A 14,540-nucleotide genomic window follows, 5' to 3' on the forward strand; every position below is an offset into this window, starting at 1 on the left:
GAAGGTGGAGAGGGAAAAGGGTATCGGTTGTTGCCTTTCACGGAAATAGTTCTTTTTTCTCTCTCTTAAGAATGCTGACTTAATCTCTTCACTTTACTTCAATACCCGAGGCATATTTCTTATGCGTGGGATGGTTCCAAAAAATATCCAATCCTTAGTATTTTCACTCAAGTAAAGCGCTAAATGGTCAAGTCGATCTATACATAATCCTTTTTAACATCCTCAGTTTAGTGTTTTAAGTCAATGAAGACGATTATCTATGCTTTAAATAACGATTTTCAAGACTAATGTTTTTAAAAACTTGAAAAATCAGCCTCAGTTACCGAGCCTTAAAGTTCCGCAGCGTGTAGCTCAGCCTTGACGCGCGATTGAAAAATCGCTCTTATTTCCTTCGTCGCAAACTTTTTTTTCAAGATTTCTAATTAGTACTCTTTAGAAATCTCAACTTTATATTGTGGTTCAAATTTTCCGAGTTATATTTTTCGTAAACGAAAGATAATGTCTACTTTATGTCAAATTTCACGTGAAAAACGGGTCGGCCATTTTGCGTTGTAAAACCCGACAGATGAGAGCCAAAATCTTCTAAAGTCATTGAAAGTATAGGCAAAGCACCAGATCAAAGGAAGATTGCGTTTTATATTCCATAAAACTCACACCAACGCAAAACCACTTGGATAAATTCAAAGATTTTTTGAGGAAAAACGATATCTCGCGTGACATTGAAAAATTGGTCATGCTTGGGCCTCTGTATCTCACTAAAGGCTCGTATTTATGTGAAATGGCATATAAAGCAATATTTGGTAATGATTTATGAGTATTTACGCTGAGTTTCAAGTATCTATCCCCAAAAAGGTCATTTTGGACTTTATTCCAGCTATTTCCGATTTCGGACTAGTGTGCGCCGGGTAGGAAGACGATCGGCCGCTGCGGCTGGCGTAAAGGTATTCGGCGCCCACGTCGACAACTATAGTGTATTCGGCAAGCTGAAACTACCAGGCCAAGGCATTAGAATGACTTATCGGCTTTAAAAACTGCATTATTACATGAGTTTCATGATAGCGCTTCCTGTCGGCAGATTGCTGGACCTACTAGCCTCGAAAGCACTGTAACCTTAACTACTCGACTCGACATTCGTAATGCGACTCGAAGCGCTCGAGTCAAGTGCCAACTACTCGATCGACTTGAATTTTCGAGTACTCGCACATCCCAAGAAGATATGTGTTTTGTTATTACGATTACGTGGCGCGAAAATTCAAATGACTGTTGGAAACGCGGTCGTATATTTTGTTGTTTGAAGTACTACTGGAATCGGAATCGATTTTTTGCCTTGGCAAGTACTTGTTTTCGATTCCGGTTCTTGGCCGAGAATCGAGGAATCGAACCGACCCATCACTAGTATTAATAAACCTTTTTTAAGCCAAGCGCTACCAGCCAGCAAGGTACTCAGCTACCCGCTAGCATCCTGCGTCCTATCAGCGCTCAGAGCCTCAGTCAAGGTCACCTCACAAGGCGGGAGGGGGAACCAGAAATGCGTCGCACGGACTTTTTCCCATCATTCCTACTTACGCGTCGCGTTTTCGTGCGCTTGAAGTTTTTCACTTTTTATTTAATCGTGAAAAATAGATATCGTCATTTAAAAATCTAAAAGCGTGAAATATGTACTCCAGGAGTAATAATCTTTCGATTTAGGCAATAAAAAAATAATAGGAAACCACCCTATTATGAAAGTAAATGCTTTTCAAGTAATTAATATTGGAGTAGCCCACAACATACCTTAATAGAATCATTTGCAAGTGCGCATGAGGTGATGAGATTCCAAAGGAAAGAGGAAAAGTCATTTTCCATGACCAAGAATTGAACCAAGATCCCCTGAATTCGAATGATGTGCTTTGACACTTCAGCTTTAAAGGAATCTTCCTCCTCTGCTGGATTTTTGTTCATTTTTAAGGACAAGATGGTTCATGTTCCCCGTTGTATAATGTTACAAGATGCCTAGTTTGTATGCACTGTGCCAAATTCATTAGGCATACATCTCTGTTTTGTATGCTAGGGCATTCACCACACACATTATTCAAGGATATATTCATGTACTTTTGTGATGTCGCATATGGTACAAAAATATGTGCAGAAGATTCCTTGGTGGTTGAAGTGAAAGACTGGTGTGAGTTTGGGGTATCCGTGTTCAAATCGTGGCAGTAGTAATTCCCTGGTAAATATTTTTCATGAAAATCCCCATTGCGCTAATACGTATCTTATACATACCTTTTAAATATGTTTGCATTGACGCTATCGAGGGGTTAGGTGGAAGAGGGGACTTCTTAGTCTCAACCTCGCCCAATTAAAGACATACAGTAGACTCTCGTTAATACGAACAACGTTGTTACGAAGTTCTCGTTATTACGAAGCAAATCGTTGGTCCCGTCGAAAGGGCCTATCCAAGCAATAGTAAAAGAAACGTTATTACGAAATTTTCGTTTTTACGAAATTACGAACCTATGTCCCGGTCCCGGCAGTTACAATACGAACTTTATTACGAAGTTGCACGCACAAGTCACGGTATTTAGGTGGATATTCACTACACTTAAGTTTCAATAATTGTGCCACGTTTAAGTTATTCTCGTTTACTGTGCCTAAGAGTGTCAATTATGGTTCTTTATTCAGTTTACACGCAAAATCATATAACTAGCTTCATTCCTGTGTAGTCAGGGTGCCCTACTCATAACCGTTCGTAAATAGGATGTACAGTCAGACCTCTTCCTATGCACATTCGATTTACGAATTTTCAGAGATACGAGCATTCAAAATTTTCAAATTTCAAATTTGGCGCCTTTCGATTTGGCCGATACTACGCGGTGTGGCGCTGGGAAACTCTCACTGTGATCATGATCTGAATAAGGTATCAATGAAAATGGAGTGAATTTAGGAACTGTTCAACGTTTCGCCCGTTCTTCGTCACCGCGGGGAGCTATTTTTTCGGCTCCGAATGCATCGCAGGCCCCGCTAGATCAGTTCGCCACAAGCTTGAGTAAGCGCATACGTGTAATGCAGTGTTGCATCCCGCAGGATAACCTTACTCTGCGATAAATTACATAGTCCGGCTGGCGAGGGTTGTCCGATTACGGCACAATAGGATGGGCGGATAATCCTGCGCCAGCAGGGTTTAAAGCCAACCGCTGTCCCCCAAACGCACCTCACACCCTCGCCTAGTCATACAACGTTGTCAAATGCATAAACGAACACCGAAATAAGCCTGATCCACCAAAATAAGCCCATTCTTCGAATCACAGAACAAGTGATTATTCCTCTAGGTCCTTGACGCTCGTCGTCCCTTCCGGATCTTTTCTTCACGGAACACTTTGTAAGCGTTTCCCTTTCTTACATGGCAGCCTTGCCCCCTCCCCGGACCTAGACCATTTGGTCTGTAATTGGACAACTCTCGGTGGCCGGACTGTAATTTTATCAACCAAGGAACAAGGTCTTGGGACGCATCGAGTTTGAATATCGGAGTTCATGTATTCGGGAAGATATCAACCCTCGAATACGTCATGGCGCAGTCTTCTGTTGAAAAACTGAAACGCATTTTCCTGTTTATATTTCTTTCCGCGTATTATAATACACTATTGCTTTCGACGATTCCTAAAAGAAACGTTCTTACGAACTTCGTTATTACGAACCTCCGATTTTTCGGTCCCATGAACTTCGTAATAACGAGAGTCTACTGTACATATTATTATTGTTATTACTATGCTAAAATTATTATTAATTCATCACTATTCCATATCCACCTTTCATTGATAATATTTTGCCTAAATACTTATTCTCTAGTATTTCTATTGGAAAGTATTTTAGTATCTTTGTAAACTTTTGGTCCTGATTTCTCAGAAGCTGCATATAAGACTGGGAAGAAATATGCTTGATTAATTTTCGAAGTTCCCAGAAAAGCCTATTCTTGCATGCATTAGTGACTTTTCATTTATGTATTGTGTGATGGCTTGAATACGTTTTGCCACATTGAATGCCTAGTTTTCTCTATCGGGATGTAATGTAGGCTTTGTTATTATGTAAAACTTATGTATTCGCTGTTGCAAGGCCCATAAAAAAATTCTTTAATCAGAAAATTTTATCTGATGGAAAGGATGTAAGAAATTTATACCACTGCCTGTGTAGTAGCTAAACAGCAGGCCGCTAAATGGTGGAAATTGAAAAGCTTGCAGAAATCCCCTTAGTTGTACATGGTGGAGCATTGGACAACATCAATGACAGTCAGAGTTCATATTTTGGTGACTGAATTCCAGTTCAACCTCTTAAATTGATAAATATGCTATTACAAAGCTTTCCTCTATGTTTCCATAAATCTATATTTCTTCAAGGCTGTAGACAATATTTCAAAGACCAATTAGCTGATGAGCATTGTGAAATGTGTTCATCTTTGGTGTTGAAAAGGTCTAACTTCGTCCACCAGTGACTTCCAATCCTGGGTAGATGCTCATCCCACAGATTGCCTGGTTTTGCAGTAAATGGCAAGATTTTTTTTAATAAGATGTAGTAATAAACTAATTCTGTTGTTGTTGGTATGGTAAATTTTCTTATTTGTGGATGATCACTCAGTTGCATGTCTTTTTTCTCTTGCAGCCTGGTCCTCTGTTTCCCACAGAATTTGACCAGGTGATTCAGGGTGTTTGTCATGAGGCGATGCTGAATCCAGAAATATGTCCATGGGATCCAGATATGGTAGCATTTGTTTCAGAGAGTGACATCTGGGTTACTCATTTACCTACAGGTGTGTACGCTGATTTTGATGTTCTCAGAATCTAACTATAGGCTCAGTAATTGTAGTTGTGCAGTATTCATGTGTGTAAATTTGAGGAGGATAGGAGTGAGCAAGTGAGGTGAGGAGAAAAGCTGCTTTTATTGGTGTTCGTAGATTTATTCTGAAACCTTGCCTTCAGCAATGAATGTCCATACCACGTTCCCTCACAATTCTCAACACTCACATCTTCTAACTCTCCTTGCCATCTCTATCATCCTCCTTTGTAATAGCTAATTATTTTATTACAAAACTTTCCTGGATGTCCCGATAAATCTATATTCTGTCAATATTGTAGACAATAGTTCAGCGACCCCTTAGCTGAGGAGAATTATGAAAATGAAACGACCCTAGACAATGAAATGTGATCCTTGTCCTTGAGTTTATTTGACCTCAGAGGGCCCCTTGTGACATCTTCCTTGTGATTTTTGTTGTGCAGATGATTAAAATGAAGTTACAAGTAGCCACAACTTCTTTGCAAATAAGGGCGGAAGAGTTTTGATGTTTTATTGCTGGTGTCATGGCGGTTTGTACACAGGATAAGGGCAAATGTTGTTGGGTTGGTGTAGCTTCAATTTTGTGTGTACTACCATTTTTGTACTGTCAACAATGTATTTTTCAAATGATTAATATATGGAAATTTGAGGACTATAGCGGACAAGGTAGTATGGACTGCTGAGCATATGATGCCACATGCAGTCCAAATCGTGTGCACAGCACCACAGCCAGAGAGCAAAGCCCGAACTTTGATTGCTCTTGACAAATTTAAGTATATACCAGTACTAGCCACGGTGATAACTTTACGGAGTCACGTACAATGCATAAATTGTACGTGACCTGTGGCCACCCATGACTCACACGTTTTCAGTGACGAAGTAGGGCGGCTATATACATTTGGCAAAGTTAAGTTCGCTCCTCCTCTCTCTCTCTCGGTACTACTACTCATTACGGAGGCCTCCGCAGTGAGTTAATTGGTGATTGTTTTTCGGGTTCATTCCGCATCGACTCATATTTTGCGGACGACAGTTTTGGGCGTTTTCCAGCTCCCATCTTCTGGTCCAAAATATGAGTAAATGAGGAATGAACCGAAAAACAATCACCAACTACCCCCACTCCTTTAGTGAAGCATTCCGAGAGTGTCCGTGCTCTCACGAAAGCTCACCCACAAACATTAAGTGAAGAGATCATAAGCCAGAGGTGTGTGAAATTCACACATACAGGGTAAGGAGCCAGTTCCTTTTTCTGGGCTGCAAGGCTCTTTCAGGATATTTGTTTGAAGATGTCGTAGGATTTGAACCTAGGACCCTTCAAGCAGTAGCCGAATGCTATATCCACTGAGCCGCCACATTCCCTGTGGGGAGAGTAGACGTTTTTTCTTTACCCCTAGTTATTTTTAATGTTGTGTATTTCATGGATATACCCTATTCTGTTGTAATAATTGTCTCTGTACTTCCAGTTTCGACCGTTCGAATGACACACTCGTATCGAGGATGTGGCCGATCTTTGGCAGATGACCCCCTTTCTTCAGGCATTCCATCATATGTAACACAAGAAGAGTTCAGCCGCTACCAGGGCTTTTGGTGGCAGCCTGAATCATATGGTATGAAATCCCTAGGTATCCTGGGACTTTTAAATTCAACAGACATGTATGTATTTCAAACTGGCTTTAAATTATTTTAGCCAAATTGAATGTAATTTAAGAGGGTACTGACAAGGGATTTGCATAAAAGTTTTTGCTTCCAGCAAATTAACATGTTCCCTGCCAGACCTTAATGGAGTTGCTTTTGCATATTTGCCAAGTATTTTATTTAGCAGTGTAGTGAGGTGTTATTGGGAGTTTCACTTAATACCATTTGAAGTCGTGTGAGACACTAAATGGTGCCACGTGGCAGAGAACATGTTAAAACTAATCCATCAGCCAAAATACTTGTCCTCAAGTTTATTTGACCTCACAAGTACCCTTAAGCATTGTAATTACTTGCAAAGCATTGTGATACCATTCAAAATCTACTTTCTAATTTAAGAGACTCTTGACACTTTGGTGGTATATTACATTCTAATGTCTCATGCCCTTTTTTGGTGTTTTACGCTGAATGCCAGCCTTGGTGGTGTTGGGGTAAAGTCCTCGCCTATCAAACAAAAGGTCTGAGTAGGTGCTCCCTATCCAGTATGGGTGTTTTTGTTGCACATTGTTGGTGTTGGAAACCCCATTTTAAAGACCATTAGGTGCAGTGTATGAGGAAGTTGTAAAAAAATAAAAAAAATGAATATGATTCATTCAGCATTACCTTTTGATGTTTTTGTCATATCTCTCTCTCTAGTGATGCATTTCATTTAGTTTAGAAATGTACAATGTAGTAGATATTTCTCATTGCAAAATATACATTGCCTTTCAGATGGAACTTATCGAATACTCTATGAAGAAGTAGATGAGAGTTTAGTAAATATCTGCCACTTTCCTACTTTTTCGTTTGCTGATTCTGGAACCAATGATGTTGAAGAGTTCAGGTTAGTAGTAGCTTACATTAGGTACGTTTTTTTCAATGAAAATTTTTATTATTTTTTTTTAGCCCAAGCTTGGTGGTGGAAGGTTAGAAACAATCAAGGTCTTCTATATTCAAGCAAAAGTTATGATTTCTAAATATCTTGCTTGGTAACCTCTCATAGTACATTGCTGTTTGTTAGTGAAAAATAAAGAAGTAGTTTTGTCAAAGGAGATTCTAAAGGAGGTTTTTGATTTCAGTCCATACTTGTGAACTGTATTTAGGGCCACAATGGTTTCTTGGCCGTTTCAATTTTGAATCCCTCATGGTGCTACCTGTGTTCTTATATCCTCAGAGCATATTATTGTTCTAGTCAGCTCCCATATTTTATAGGTTATAACTTATAAAGGTTTTTGCCAAGAATTTTATTGAGGTATCCATTAATTAAAAGCATCCTATGATAGAGGTAACATATAGTAGAGCAAGTTAGACCATCCTCACCTCCCTCTTGAAGCTTGGGAAATAAAACTTTGATAGGGGTTAATTGATGACAGACAAATGCACCTGAACGCATTTCTGCCATTGGATAAAATCAGTGTGTGGGTTTCCAGCTGGGTGAGCTGTTGGTAGACACTGAAGTTTTGAAGGTGCAGTCTACCATCATCTTCGTGGTTAATGGCAGCGTGTGCCTTCAAAATGACAGCTCATCAATGTGTTATCCTAGCTGATAATCCAAGGAGTAAATACATACCTGCATTTGTGGGAGAAATCTAAGTTATTTCTCCAGTGTTCATGAAGACTTAATAGAGGATTGCCTTCAGTTTTCATGTGCTCTTTTTATTTTCCATTATATTTTGTTAATGTCACTGCCTCCCTGTCCAAACAGGTTTCCACGAGCTGGCACTCCAAATGCAAAGTGGACGTTGAAGATGGTGGAATTCCGTGATGGTCCCCGTACAATATGGGAGCTAAAGCATTCACTTTCGGAACTCTTTCCATGGGCTGAATACCTAGTCCGTGCTGGATGGCTCCCTGGAGGTCTTGAGTATGTTTCTTTCTGGATTGAAATTATTTTGTTATATTTTAGTATTCTACGTATTAAGGCAGGTAGTTAATAGCCAACATATTTCCAAGTACAGCAGGCTCCCGATTATCCGGCTGGTGTTTATCCGGGTTGCGGATTATCCGTGCAGGATTTTTCACTCTCGCTCAATTTTTTCCACGATCTTAATAAAAAAATAAAATCAGACGCAAAATCATCAGAATTTGTGCATTAATGCTAGTTTGCACCGGGCTCATTATTTCCATGAGAATCCCCTTCTTAAAACAAGCGATTGCACGTTAGCTGCATTCACTGGAGCACCGTGTTCCTATTTTCCAAGCCTCGCAGTGCACGACCGCACTCCGTGATCACGGATACACGTTGCTGAGCAGTTGCAGCCCAGGCAACTTGGTCGTGATGCGACTACGTGGCGTGGTGCCGGACTGTGTAGTCTCCGTCGTTGGGCAGTGGTTTTGAAGCATTTGTGCAAACCACTTTTATGTATCCATGATCACACAGCCACCAATGTGTGGATTTTCAAAACTAGGCCTTACATGGAGCATTAATAATACGAGTACAACCATGTTATTGCCACTAAAAAGATCGCAAACTGGCAAAGAAAGCTCTCATTGAGTCCGGGAAGCACTCTTAAAATAGCAGAATAATGGCATAAATAATAATATATTGCTTATTTTTTATGTAAATTATGAACATTACAAGACATTGAAGTGAAAGTTTGGGTTATCCATGTTTTCCAATTATTCGTGCTGTCTCTCCCCATCATTTGCCCACACAGTCGGGAGTGTACTGTAGTTGCATTATCAAATAATGTTGAAAAATATGGGAAAATTTTGGGGAGTTATATGATAGTACTCAAATTTTTCCTTAATGACACGATCATACTTTTGTGAAGCCGGTGTTGAATTGAGAAATAGTCCACTTTAAATCATGCACTCAAGAATAACTAGCTGAGAAGATATCAATGCAGCAGACTATTAGTTATACCAGCATTTTTATTACAAAGTAAATTCATGGCTCTGACCAAAGGGGTAGGTTAACGTGTGGTTAATGCAAAGATATTAAGAAATGTGCAATGTTGCAAACTTATGAACCTACAATTTTGAAATGAACATTATTACAAAATTGTGTATGCACATTACAAGATCTAAATAATTCAATAACAGTTACACAGCGTTGTCAGAGGCCTCATGCCCTAGAATTGTAGAATTTCTGCTATAACAATGGTTGTTTCGGTTTTATTTGTAAAATTAAGTTGTAGTGTTTTACCGGTTCTTGTGTAGAAAAATTTTTTTCCTACAAACTATTTCCACATGACAGTGTTCCGAGGCCTGAATCAAACTCGGTGATATTGTTGTGAAATGGATATGGAAGAATGGCCTACAAGATGGAGAATCAATGTACTGCACTATTTGTTTTGATATGATGTATTTTCTTTCACTGTGGAGTTGGGCCCAAATCAGTCTCAGTAATTACAGTGAAACCTCGATATAACGACACCCCACGGTGCACTAATAAACACTCGCTATAGCGAATTGTCGCTTTACCGGAGGTGGAGCAAATAATAGCCAATATGCCTGTTGCAAACAGATATACAGGTACAGGAGTGGTGCGGCGATAGATAAACATCTATCCGATAAACGTAAGCATAAATCCAGACGAAAGGCGATGTTTTTTTGCATCACTAAATTTCCTTACTCAAATAACGACTAACTATTCAAACAATTTATAAGCGCCGCACTGATTAAAAATCATGCAAAGCATTGTTTCGTCAATCACTATACATATTTATCGAACGACAGTTTACCACATAAATTTGAGACTGAGCACTCCATTAACTTCATTTCTAACAGATCGCTAGCAATCACAGAGGTTAAGGAGTCTTCATGAAAGTCTTCCGGCGGTGAAACCCTCGCTATGGCGAGAGCCAACACCGAAAGGGTCTCGTAAAAACGAATTTTTTAACACACTTATTATAGGGTCAATTGACGGTGCATCGGCTATCTCTCGTAATAGCGGGGGTGTCGCTATAGCCCGTACTCGCTTTAACGAGGTTCCACTGTATTTGAATGATCATAACTCAATGATTTTAATTGATGTGATGTGATATAAGTCTCATAGATTTTCTGTTGTGTTGGTCCTTCTGGAATGACATCTTTTACAAGCATTACAGTCTCCTTTTTATGGTCAGAATTAGGTGATGCAGCTTTGTTTATGTCTACCATAATTGAGTACTTCTAGACGCCTCTTCTTTCCAATATCCTCAGTTATTGTAACTTTTTCTTTCCAGAGTTTGGGTTCAGCTGGTTGATCGAAGACAGCAGCGTCTTGAGCTGGTGATCATCCCCCTCTCCTGCTTCACTCGCTACTGCCCAGAGGTGCCTGCGTTGTCCCCTCTAGCCGATCAGAAGGCGACGTCGCCTAGCTGTGAGGATCGCAAGTGGGGAGCTGGTGGTCCAAAGCTTGCCGAGGCTGAAGCGGCAGCTGGTGGCAGCTTAGCTCCGGTGCCCCAAGTTGTTCTTGTTCAGCACTCCAGCACTTGGATCAATGTGAGTGCATATTTTTATTATTATTTTGCTCTTGTTAACTCTAGGGTAGACTGTAGCTTAACCCTTAACCAGTGACGTGCAATTCTTGTTGCACTACCAGTGACGTGCGGTCTGGGAGACTCAGAATAAATCAAAAATTCATAAAATATTGCTACGCCATTTTTATTGCTTTGTTTAATTTTTCTTTGAATGCTTAACTTTTCTAAAACTTATATTAAAATTTTTACACTCCCAATACGAACCAATTTTTCATAAAAAATTGTGATTTGAAGCAGGATCAAAAACCTGATGCCAAAAACACTTGAGTTATAATTATTATATTTATGTATCAATATTTCGCCAGATTCAAAAAAGGCCTTAAATGTTAAAGTTGGAAGGCTAAGTAGTATGTAGCCATGAAATTTATCCCGCTTATTCCTTTTCTTGATGCATTCTTAGTAAGTGACGTGCGGTCTCACAGACCGCTAATCGAATTCAATTGCAAATTTACAAAAATTAGTAAAAGGAACGTTCAATTTAAAGAGTGGGATGTCCTTGTTATGCAAAAATATGAAGCTAACGAGAATTATAGATATTTTGAAATCTTAATTTTGAAAATATTCATAATTTTAGAAACGCAGCGGTCTCTCAGACCGCATGTCACCGGTTAAGGGCTAACTTGCTCAGAAGGCACATATTAATAGAATGGTTGTATGTGGCTGTCTATCTAGCTTAATGTTGAAAAAGGATCAAGTACATACATATTACCTTTTAATGCCTAGACAAAATTAGTGCTTATTATTACTTACCTATCGTTTTTGTACCAAAAGATTTCTACCAAAGAGTGCAATTTAATACAATTTTTTACATGGGAGTTGGCATTTATGGACACTACTATTTTAATTTGCCAATCTGCTATTTTATTCTACTTAATCATGCCCCATTTTGCTTGTGAATGCATGGTTTTCTTGATTTTATATTTCATAAAAAGATTTATAATCCATCATCGTATTCAATCGAAAAACCTTAATCATTTCTTCTGCATCTCCTGCTTCCACAGGTGTGTGACCTCCTGTACTTTTTTGAGGGAAGTGGTGAAAAACTTGGACTTACTCCATCTTTTAGTGGAAAAGTTGCTAGGACTGTGTGTTTCATCATAGGAAGTGAGGAATCTGATTTTCGCCATTTGTACTTGGTTAAAACTGTCTTGGCTACAGAGGCCAGAACAGAAGTGAACTACGGAAGGTTTCACCATGTTAGGTAAGGGGCATTTTTTAAATGATTACTATCCAGGGAAAATTTTAAAATGAGACTATCCAGATGTCCGCCTGTCTAATTTATTCTTTCTTTGTGCAGGTAAAGTTTTTTTTAACTTATATTTACGTAACTTATCAATTAAGATAAGAGTTAGATGAATCTGATTTATCATTAAATGCGCAATATACTATTTCATTTTCATGAAATGAATAACAATAATTTTTGTCCATGCAAAAAAAAATACTTTGAAGCCTACTTATTTTACCTATGGTGCTAATTTTATGCCAAGTGAGTGGAGGAAGAGCTCTCCCTGCTATGAGGATCGCAAGTGGGGAGCTGGTGGGCCAAAGCTTGCAACTCTCTGGAAGTTCCCCTTCACTGAGTTTAAATGTTCTGTACACAGCTTTCGGTGTTTTTTTTTTTGGCTCCCCTAGATAATATTATTACCCACCATTATTTTCTATTTGTCTGTTGATATGTTTATTGATATCTTTGAATATATTTATATGTGGTTTTTCAAGAAGAAATCCAGCTCTTCTGCAATTCAAACCAAATGTTTTAGAATAGCATATACAGTGGAACCCCGTTAAAGCGAGTACGGGCTATTGCGACACCCCCGCTATTACGAGAGTTAGCCGAGGCACCGTCAATAGACCCTATAATGAGCATGTTAAAAAAATTCGTTTTTACGAGGCCCTTTAGGAGCCTCCACTCGCCATAGCGAGGGTTTCCATCGACGGAGAACCTTCTCCAAGAGTCCCTAATCTCTGTAATTTCGTGCGATCTGTTAGAAATGAAGTTAACATGGAGTGTACAGTCTCAAATTCATGCAGTAAACTGGCGTTCGATAAATAAGTAGTTCGTTTTGGTGAAAATATTGCGGAATTAATATTCGCGAATGCTTGATCTTCTTTTGTTCCTCGGGCGGCAGAAAGCAGTCGGCAGCGTACCCGCACGTCCGTGAGAGTCGTGAATAGAAAGCATTTGATGGCAGACACCATGGCCAAAAACGTCTAAGCAAGAAAAGAAAAATGTTAGAGTAATATGAAAGTGGCGTTATTAATTTCTTCCTAATCGCTCTTCGCAATAAAAAACAAAAGTGCCCAAGGAATGCTGACCATGAAGAGTTAGAAGGAGCTTTGTTCGGGTGGTTTTGCCCTCTTTAATCTGCGAGAACGTCATAGAAAGTGGCAATGCCTAAGCCTAATTCAGAGTATTTCAGGGATAAATTGCGAATCGAGAACGTCAAGAGTACGGAAGGTTGGTTATACTGATTCAAAGCACCACAGCGTTATCTCCTGTCATAATTGCTGGCGATGCCTTCGGTGTTAACCCGAAGTCGTGGAAGAAAACACTCCGATCCTAAGTATCTAAAGAAGTATTCCCCGCGGGGTATAACATAGACGAAATGGAACTCTTTTACAACCTACTCCCCGACAAAACCCTTGTAGTACGAGGTATTTCTTGCAGTGATGCTTCTAGAGGTAAGTAGTGCACTTTAGCGATAGTGTAGGGTGTACGATACAATGATACTCAGCGTGAATTGTTCGGATGGGCGTATTTATTCTCTGTTGCGGTTACAAGTAATAGCCACTATCACAATGTACTATTCACAATGGTGAACTATTTGCGTCAGTGGTTGGAATCGTATTGGCGCTCTCTTCCGCCACCCGGGCGGCCGAGCCTGGTGGCCGCTAGAAGAACTCTCAGAACAACTGACTCTCGTTTGGCGCCATGCATTCGGCGCCGCCACAGATGGCATATGTGAAGAGCTGATGCTGCGCTTTCAGTTTATTTACTTCAAAAAATCTGCATTCATTTTTCATGTTTCTAAGTAATTACTAAGAATTTTAAATCAATAAATTCAAACTCTTAAGATTTTTTTGGCCTTAGGGTCCATCAGATGCGTATGCCTTTCCGTTTCTTTGCCGAAAATAATACCATTTGAGTTATATTTGTCGCAGTTTCTGCATCTTGCTTTTGTTTTTTTAAGTGACATCAGCATAATACCGGCGTGATATTTTTTCGTGAAATAATATCACGTTAATATCTTTTCTCTATTATCAATTTTAATTCAAACCATTTTTATTGCAGTGCCGTGGTACACTTATCGTCAGTCTATTATTTCAAATACGTCGCGAGCGTAACATTCAAAAAGAGACTTTTTTTAACAACGGCAATTTAGTCACATAATTTTGCATGGTAAGCAAACTTTTTACCGTAGACAATGAAGACATTACATTATATGGTAGATAAAGTCTTCTAAGGCAGGATCGTTTTACAACCTTCCACCATTTTCGTCTGCATAAACAAATGCAATACGTGATTTCACTTCACTGCCGAGAACGTGCAGGAACAATTAACATACACCAATAGAACTATTTGAGGCATTAAACAACCGCAAT

At 39.3% G+C, this 14,540-nt stretch overlaps 1 protein-coding gene across 3 annotated transcripts in view; it reads left to right on the plus strand.

Moving 5' to 3' along the window:
* Nucleotides 1-14,540, plus strand: part of LOC124164533 (dipeptidyl peptidase 9) — a 47,982-nt gene that overhangs the window by 6,849 nt on the left and 26,593 nt on the right. For all 3 annotated transcript variants that reach the window (XM_046541893.1, XM_046541894.1, XM_046541895.1), the window contains exons 4-9: nucleotides 4,633-4,780; nucleotides 6,264-6,407; nucleotides 7,204-7,315; nucleotides 8,177-8,335; nucleotides 10,641-10,899; nucleotides 11,939-12,138. In XM_046541893.1, coding sequence (XP_046397849.1) covers nucleotides 4,633-4,780; nucleotides 6,264-6,407; nucleotides 7,204-7,315; nucleotides 8,177-8,335; nucleotides 10,641-10,899; nucleotides 11,939-12,138 — 1,022 coding nt within the window. The remainder of the gene's footprint in view (nucleotides 1-4,632; nucleotides 4,781-6,263; nucleotides 6,408-7,203; nucleotides 7,316-8,176; nucleotides 8,336-10,640; nucleotides 10,900-11,938; nucleotides 12,139-14,540) is intronic.

Source organism: Ischnura elegans, chromosome 8 (genome assembly GCF_921293095.1).
Source record: "Ischnura elegans chromosome 8, ioIscEleg1.1, whole genome shotgun sequence".
NCBI lineage: Eukaryota > Metazoa > Arthropoda > Insecta > Odonata > Coenagrionidae > Ischnura > Ischnura elegans.